The following is a 9,307-nucleotide window of genomic DNA, read 5'->3' as shown; positions in this document are numbered from 1 at the left end:
TGACCAAAAAAATCATTTTGAGAGAAAAAGTTGAAATTATGAGAAAATGTCATAATTATGCAATAAGAAAGTTTAAATTATGAGATAAAAAGTCGAAATTGTGAAATAAAAATTTAGATAAAAAGTCGAAATTGTGAGAACTACAGGCCCATCTCAAACCTACCATTCCTCTCTAAAATACTGGAGAAAGTAGTCTCACAGCTTCAAACTCATCTGATTGATTGATTGAGACTTTTATTAGTAGGTTGCACAGTGAAGTACATATTCCGTACAATTGACCACTAAATGGCAACACCCGAATAAGTTTTTCAACTTGTTTAAAGCGGGGTCCACTTAAATTGATTCATGATACAGATATATACTATCATATATACTATCATCATAATACAGTCATCACACAAGATAATCACATTGAATTATTTACATTATTTACAATCAGGGGTGTGGAGGGGGGGGGGGGTAGGATATGGACAGCAAGTAGTGGACATAGAGAGAGAGATCAGAAGGCAAAAGAAAAAGTATCTGCATTTGATTATTAGCATTTGATTATTAGCAATCTGGGGAGGGTGTTAGTTTAGGGTTGTAGCTGCCGGGAGGTGAACTTTTATTGCGGTTTTGAAGGAGGATAGAGATGCCCTTTCTTTTATACCTGTTGGGAGCGCATTCCACATTGATGTGGCATAGAAAGAGAATGAGTTAAGACCTTTGTTAGTTCGGAATCTGGGTTTAACGTGGTTAGTGGAGCTCCCCCTGGTGTTGTGGTTATGGCGGTCATTTACGTTAAGGAAGTAGTTTGACATGTACTTCGGTATCAGGGAGGTGTAGTGGATTTTATAGACTCAAACTCAACATCAGCGAAAAATGTCAATCTGGTTTCCGTTCTGCCCATAGTACAGAAACCGCCCTGGTCAGGGTCACTAACGACCTCCTGATGGCGGCGGACGCCGGCTCCCCCTCTCTGTTAATCCTACTGGACCTTACAGCCGTATTTGACACTGTCGACCACAACATACTAATCAGTCGCCTTCAATCCACCATCGGTCTCAACAATACAGCACTACATCTCCGGTCGGTCAGAGTATGTCTCCCTGGGAGGTTCACATTCGCGCACCCTGCCTGTCACCTGCGGTGTACCCCAGGGATCTGTCCGCGGCCCCACCCTGTTCACCTTGTATCTGCTACCCCTTGGCCGTATCATCAGCAGGCATAAAATTTCCTTCCATTGCTATGCTGATGATACGCAGCTCTACCTGCAAACAGTGCAAACCTCACCCTCATCTCCAATGCCCCTCTCCATTCTCACCACCTGTCTGGAGGAGATAAAGGCATGGATGAGCATCAACTTCCTGCAGCTCAATAGCTCAAAGACAGTGGTCATGAAAATAGGCACCCCACACCAGATCAACGCATGCCCCATAACCAGCATCACCTTCTCTGGACAGGACCTGCCACTCTCCCCAGTTGTCACCAACCTGGGAGTGAAAATTGACCCCCACCTGAACTTTGAAGCCCACATCAACCATCTGTGCAAAACCTCTTTCTTTCACCTCCGCAACATCTCAAGACTCCGCCCCTCACTCACCCCAGCCGACACTGAAAGACTCGTCCACGCCTTCATCTCCTCCAGGCTTGATTACTGCAACGCACTTCTCGTCAGGGTCCCCAAAAAGAGCATCAAAAAGCTCCAGTACATTCAAAACAGCGCAGCGAGGATCCTGACGAGAGTGCGCAAGCATGATCATATCACACCTATTCTCAAATCACTCCACTGGCCCCCTATTGCATCCCGGACCCAGTTTAAGATCAACTCACCAATGTATCTACGGCAACGTCCTCTCCTACCTCAAGGACCTAGTTTACCCTCAACCCCCTACCCGCAACCTCCGCTCCTCAAACACTAACCTCCTCAAACCCATCAGGACAAAGCTACAATCAATGGGCCGCCGGGCTTTCTGCTCGACCGCTCCCGAACTTTGGAACGCTCTCCCCGACCATCTTAGAACACCACAGTCGGTCGACCATTTTAAGAAGGGACTAAAAACCCACCTTTTTAGCACAGCTTTTATCTAATTTCTCTGCCTTCTTGTTTTTAAATGCACTGTTTGCTTATCTGTTTTTTATCCAGTGCTTTCATGCTTTTATTTCTATTTTTATCTATGTTTCTGTTGTGTGTCATGAATTCATTTATATTTTAATTTTTTTTATTATATATTCTTACATTCTATTTTTTTTTTTATATACTTTGTAGCACTTTGAGATTTTAACAAATGTAAAGTGTGTTACAAATGCAATTCATTATTATTATTATTATTTTTATTAAGTCAAAATTATGAGATAAAAAGTCAATTAAAAAAAAGGTGTAATTATGAGGTAAAATATCGAAATTATCAGATAAAGTCATAATCATGGAATAAGAAAGTTGAAATTATAAGATAAAAAGTCGAAATTAGGAGATAAGAAGTTGAAATGAGATATTAGAATTATGAGATAAGTGATCTAAATTATGAGATAAAAAATTACAATTTATTAGTAGATAAGTCATAATTATGGAATAAGATAAAAAGTTACAATTTATTAGATAAGTCATAAGTATGGAATAAGGAAGTACAAATTGTGAGATACAAAGTCATTATGTAATAAAGGTGAAATTATGAGATTTTAAAAAAATCTAAATTGTGAGAAAAAAAGTCATGTTTGACTTTCATCATTTGATAACTATGGTTTACCATTGGGTTATTTTTGTAGAGGCGAAAACGGGCTTCCGTAGAATCTTGCTTGAAGGGAGTGAAGGTTCCGGTCAGTCACGTGATTGGGACGGTATTTGAAGGGTTCCTATATCAACCAATAGGGAGAGGCTTCCAGTGAGCCCACATTGTGACGTAAACCAAAGAAGTATGGCGTAACTCCAAATAACTGCTCACACGAACACGTCAGTCCACGGCCCACAATGTGAGGACATTGTTTGGTCAAATATGATTTATGAATAAGACACAAAGTGTCAAATAGTGTTTTAAAGGAGCTGATCGTCTCATATGAACTGCTCTTGTTGCCATGGAGACAAAACACTGTTGAACATCCAATTCCGAAGGGAGTTTTTCCGTGGGAGTGGGACAGGACTGAGGAGTGAAAGTCCACACAACACAATGATTGTCTACCATGTCTGACTTGTTCATAAACTTTTGACTTTCCACTGCAGCTGTGAACAACTCAGAAGAGGGAATTATTTGAGGAAGTTTTGCTCTAAACTCACTTTATTTGTGTGTCTTTTGGCAGCTACTTTTGTATCAGCCCAGCAAATCAGACAATACTTTTTTTTAAATCTGCAAAAAATGATATTGTAATGCAGGGGTGTCCAAAGTGTGGCTCGGCGGCCATTTGTGGCCGGCCGCTAATGTTTTAACGACTTGTGGAACATTCTGAAAATACTATTATAAACAACAAAACATAAGTGGAATAAAAGAAAACTGGTGAAAAAGTTGCATTATTGACCCTAATAACACAAAACTGCCATGCAGGCTGTTGGTTTTGTCATTGTTCCAAAAAATAATGAATCAAAATCACTGTTTTGAAATCTTGACTTATTCAAGGCTCCAATTACTTCACTTCAAATATTCCACTTGGAAATATTTTTGAGAAAAATATTGCATATTTTGTGTTTTTGACAAAAAGGGCATAAAACAAACATTAACATAACAAAAATTATTTATCATTGATTGATCTGAAGTTGATCTATTTAAAATGTATGATTTTTTTTATTATTAATACTTTTATTATGAGTGTGGTCCTTTTGGATCCCCAAAAATGTGTTATTGTTTTTTAAACTTGACATTGCTCAAAAAATAATAATGAATCAAAATCAATTATTGACATATTTTAGGCTCCAATTACTTTACATGAAATATTCCACTTTGAAATTGTTTTTGAGTAAAAGAACTTTGAACATGTCACGAGGGAGGTGCTGGACCATGTTCCGCACCTCTATTGTCGAGGCGGCTGATTGGAGCTGTGGCCGTAAGGTAGTTGGTGCCTGTCGTGGCGGTAATCCTAGAACCTGTTGGTGGACACCGGCGGTGAGGGATGCCGTCAAGCTGAAGAAGGAGTCCTATCGGGTTCTTTTGGCTCATAGGACTCCTGAGGCAGCGGACAGGTACCGACAGGCCAAGCGGTGTGCGGCTTCGGCGGTCGCGGAGGCAAAAACTCGGACATGGGAGGAGTTCGGGGAAGCCATGGAAAACGACTTCCGGACGGCTTCGAAGCGATTCTGGACCACCATCCGCCGCCTCAGGAAGGGGAAGCAGTGCAATATCAACACCGTGTACGGTGAGGAAGGTGTTCTGCTGACCTCGACTGCGGATGTTGTGGATCGGTGGAGGGAATACTTCGAAGACCTCCTCAATCCCACCAACACGTCTTCCTATGAGGAAGCAGTGCCTGGGGAATCTGTGGTGGGCTCTCCTATTTCTGGGGCTGAGGTTGCTGAGGTAGTTAAAAAGCTCCTCGGTGGCAAGGCCCCGGGGGTGGATGAGATCCGCCCGGAGTTCCTTAAGGCTCTGGATGCTGTGGGGCTGTCTTGGTTGACAAGACTCTGCAGCATCGCGTGGACATCGGGGGCGGTACCTCTGGATTGGCAGACCGGGGTGGTGGTTCCTCTCTAAGAAGGGGAACCGGAGGGTGTGTTCTAACTATCGTGGGATCACACTCCTCAGCCTTCCCGGTAAGGTCTATTCAGGTGTGCTGGAGAGGAGGCTACGCCGGATAGTCCAACCTCGGATTCAGGAGGAACAGTGTGGTTTTCGTCCTGGTCGTGGAAATGTGGACCAGCTCTATACTCTCGGCAGGGTCCTTGAGGGTGCATGGGAGTTTGCCCAACCAGTCTACATGTGTTTTGTTGACTTGGAGAAGGCATTCGACCGTGTCCCTCGGGAAGTCCTGTGGAGAGTGCTCAGAGAGTAAGGGGTATCGGACTGTCTGATTGTGGTGGTCCGCTCCCTGTATGATCAGTGCCAGAGTTTGGTCCGCATTGCCGGCAGTAAGTCGGACACGTTTCCAGTGAGGGTTGGACTCCGCCAAGGCTGCCCTTTGTCACCGATTCTGTTCATAACTTTTATGGACAGAATTTCTAGGCGCAGTCAAGGTGTTGAGGGTATCTGGTTTGGTGGCTGCAGGATTAGGTCTCTGCTTTTTGCAGATGATGTGGTCCTGATGGCTTCATCTGGCCAGGATCTTCAGCTCTCGCTGGATCGGTTCGCAGCTGAGTGTGAAGCGACTGGGATGAGAATCAGCACCTCCAAGTCCGAATCCATGGTTCTCGCCCGGAAAAGGGTGGAGTGCCATCTCCGGGTTGCGGAGGATACCCTGCCCCAAGTGGAGGAGTTCAAGTACCTCGGAGTCTTGTTCACGAGTGAGGGAAGAGTGGATCGTGGGATCGACAGGCGGATCGGTGCGGCGTCTTCAGTAATGCGGACGCTGTATCGATCCATTGTGGTGAAGAAGGAGCTGAGCCGAAAGGCAAAGCTCTCAATTTACCGGTCGATCTACGTTCCCATCCTCACCTATGGTCATGAGCTTTGGGTTATGACCGAAAGGACAAGATCACGGGTACAAGCGGCCGAAATGAGTTTCCTCCGCCGGGTGGCGGGGCTCTCCCTTAGAGATAGGGTGAGAAGCTCTGCCATCCGGGGGGAGCTCAAAGTAAAGCCGCTGCTCCTCCACATCGAGAGGAGCCAGATGAGGTGGTTCGGGCATCTGGTCAGGATGCCACCCGAACGCCTCCCTAGGGAGGTGTTTAGGGCACGTCCGACCGGTAGGAGGCCACGGGGAAGACCCAGGACACGTTGGGAAGACTATGTCTCCCGGCTGGCCTGGGAACGCCTCGGGATCCCCCGGGAGGAGCTGGACGAAGTGGCTGGGGAGAGGGAAGTCTGGGCTTCCCTGCTTAAGCTGCTGCCCCCGCGACCCGACCTTGGATAAGCGGAAGAAGATGGATGGAGTAAAACATTGCATATTTTGTGTGTTTATATGTTAAAAAAACCATTACGAAATAATAAAAACTTAAAATGGACAAAGAGATCTGAAGTTGATCGAAACACAAAGTTAAAAAAAAAGAAAAAAAGACTTATTTTAAACACTTTTATTATGAGTGGAGCCCTTGCGAATCTGTAATAACTTTTTCAAATTGTCATTGCTCAAAATATATATATATATATATATATATATATATATATATATATATATATATATATATATATATATATATATATATATATATATATATATACATATATATATATATTAAAAAAAAGTAGCAATGATTGTCACACACACACTGTGTGGCGAAATTATTCTCTGCATTTGACCCATCACCCTTGATCACCCCCTGGGAAGTGAGGGGAGCAGTGAGCAGCAGCGATGGCCGTGCCCGGGAATCATTCCAACCCTTGATGCTGAGTGTCAAGCAGGGAGATAATGGGTCCCATTTTTATAGTCTTGGCCGGGGTTTGAACTCACGACCTACTGATCTCAGGGCGGACACTCTAACCACATACATGTGTGTGTGTGTGTATATATATATATATATATATATATATATATATATATATATATATATATATATATATATATATATATATATATATATATATATATATATATATATATATATATATATATATATATATATATATGTGTATATATATATATATATATATATATATATATATATATATATATATATATATATATATATATATATATATATATATATATATATAATATATATGTAAATTGTAAAACGTCCCCCACATATTTTTAGTTGGTCAATCTGCTGTTTAAACAAAAAAAACATGCACCAGTCATATCGACGGAAACAAAGTGGTGTCCTTGAAAGTCTTGCAGTACTCGTCCGGCCAGTAGGGGCAGTGACGTGCCCCGCCGACAGGCGGCGAAGAAGGCGCCAACAGGCGAAGAAGATCGAGTAAATAGAAGAAGAAGAGGCGTCCGCCGAGGTTGAGTCTCGCGCGCCGATGCTCGTCTCCAATTCGCTTCCGGTTGCGGACGACCAGCACAGCCAGGAGACTTTAGCGCGGAAAAGGAAGAAGTTGTTCGGCCAGGAGGTGCAGGTCAAAGCGCGCGGCGTGTCAGGTAAGAAGCCGCCCAGCCAAGCCCCTCTCCTCGCGTCTGAACCCGTACGGACAGCAGGCCCCGACCGATGCCGGACTTGAGGAGCTCCCAGGCTCTTAGCATCGCCAAAAACTCTGCACCTCGTCAAAGTTGCAAGTTTTTACCGCGTTGTCTTGACAACCACTAATGACGTCACATAGGACTGCCGGTACATACTACATATATCCCGCAGTCGTGGCCCGTTTGGCCGCAATACTCGTCGGAAAACTGTGACAAACATCTCAGGTTTGTGTCCTGAAAAGTCTCCCAACTCTCCAAATGGCTTGTTTTACTATTGAAATGGGAAAAGGTGTGGCTAGTTAAAAGAAGCGAGAGAAAATTACTTATTAGTGAAAAATATGAGTATATTGTAGCGGCGTGGGGGAGCTTTAGCATTCTTCTACTTCCTTAATGTCTCACCTGCTTTCGGTCTTTTTTGATTGATTGAGACTTTTTTTAGTAGATTGCACAGTACAGTACATATTCCGTACAATTGACCACTAAATGGTAACACCCGAATACGTTTTTCAACTTGATTAAGTCGGGGTCCACTTAAATTGATTCATGATACAGCATACTTGCCAACCTTGAGACCTCCGAATTTGGGGGGGCGGGGTTAAGCGGGAGGAGTATATAGCTAGAATTCACTGAAATTAAAGTATTTCTTATATATACACTACCGTTCAAAAGTTTCGGGTCACCCAAACAATTTTGTGTTTGAGCCTTCATTTCTAAGAACAAGAATAGACTGTCGAGTTTCAGATGAAAGTTCTTTTTTTCTGGCCATTTTGAGCGTTTAATTGACCCCACAAATGTGATGCTCCAGAAACTCAATCTGCTCAAAGGAAGGTCAGTTTTGTAGCTTCTGTAACGAGCTAAACTGTCTTCAGATGTGTGAACATGATTGCACAAGGCTTTTCTAATCATCAATTAGCCTTCTGAGCCAATGAGCAAACACATTGTACCATTAGAACACTGGAGTGATAGTTGCTGGAAATGGGCCTCTATACGCCTATGTAGATATTGCACCAAAAACCAGACATTTGCAGCTAGGATAGTCATTTACCACATTAGCAATGTATAGAGTGTATTTCCTTAAAGTTAAGACTAGTTTAAAGTTATCTTCATTGAAAAGTACAGTGCTTTTCCTTCAAAAATGACATTTCAATGTGACCCCAAACTTTTGAACGGTAGTGTATGTACAGGACTATCTCAAAAAATTAGAATATTGTGATGAAGTTCTTTATTTTCTTTAATGCAATTTAAAAAAAAACAAAAATGTCATACATTCTGGATTCATTACAAATCAACTGAAATATTCCATCCTTTTATTATTTTAATATTGCTGATTATGGCATGCAGCTTAAGAAAACTCAAAAATCCCATCTCAGAAAATGTCAATTAATGCACTCAGTACTTGGTTGGGAATCTTTTTGCACGGATTACTGCATCAATGCGGCGTGGCATGGAGGCAACCAGCCTGTGGCATTGCTGAGGTGTTATGGATGCCCAGGATGCTTCAATAGCGGCCTTTAGCTCATTTGCAATATTCGGTCTGATGTCTTTCAGCTTCTTCTTCACAATACCCCACACATTTTCTATGGGGTTCAGGTCAGGGGAGTTGGCAGGCCAATCGAGGACATTAATGCCTAGGTCAGTACACCAGTTACTGGTGGTTTTGGCACTGTGGGCAGGTACCAGATCATGCTGGAAAATGAAATCATCATCTCCATAGAGCTTTTCAACAGATGGAAGCATGTAGTCCTCTAAAATCTCTAGAAGCGTCTGACGTGGGCTACGGAAAAGAACCACTGGACAGTTGCAGAGTGGTCCAGAGTCCTGTTTTCAGACGAAAGCAAGTTTTGTATTTCATTTGGAAGTCAAGGCGCTAGAGTCTGGAGGAAGGCTGGAGAGGAGCAAAATCCAAGTTGCTTGAAATCCAGTGTGAAGTTCCCACAGTCAGCAATGGTTTGGGGAGCCATGTCAGCTGCTGGTGTTGGTCCACTGTGTTTCATCAAGTCCAGAGTCAATGCAGCTGTGTACCCACACCTCCCGCCACCTGAACAGTTTTTTCCCCTCGGCCATCAGGCGAATGAACAATAACTCCTAACAGTATCTCCTTGAATTCCTTCTAAGTCTATAACAAGAT

At 43.0% G+C, this 9,307-nt stretch overlaps 1 protein-coding gene across 3 annotated transcripts in view; it reads left to right on the top strand.

The window, feature by feature from the left end:
- The first annotated feature begins 6,935 nt into the window (after nt 1-6,935).
- LOC133657720 (cullin-9) overlaps nt 6,936-9,307 on the top strand; it is a 55,721-nt gene continuing 53,349 nt past the window's right edge. For 2 of the 3 annotated variants that reach the window (XM_062059364.1, XM_062059362.1), the window contains exon 1: nt 6,936-7,140. In XM_062059364.1, the coding sequence (XP_061915348.1) occupies nt 7,023-7,140 (118 nt within the window). In that variant the 5' untranslated portion in view covers nt 6,936-7,022. The remainder of the gene's footprint in view (nt 7,141-9,307) is intronic. The other variant, XM_062059363.1, reaches the window with a different exon arrangement.

The sequence above is a fragment of the Entelurus aequoreus genome, linkage group LG09 (assembly GCF_033978785.1).
Source record: "Entelurus aequoreus isolate RoL-2023_Sb linkage group LG09, RoL_Eaeq_v1.1, whole genome shotgun sequence".
NCBI lineage: Eukaryota > Metazoa > Chordata > Actinopteri > Syngnathiformes > Syngnathidae > Entelurus > Entelurus aequoreus.
This window is presented reverse-complemented; position numbering and strand designations above follow the sequence as displayed.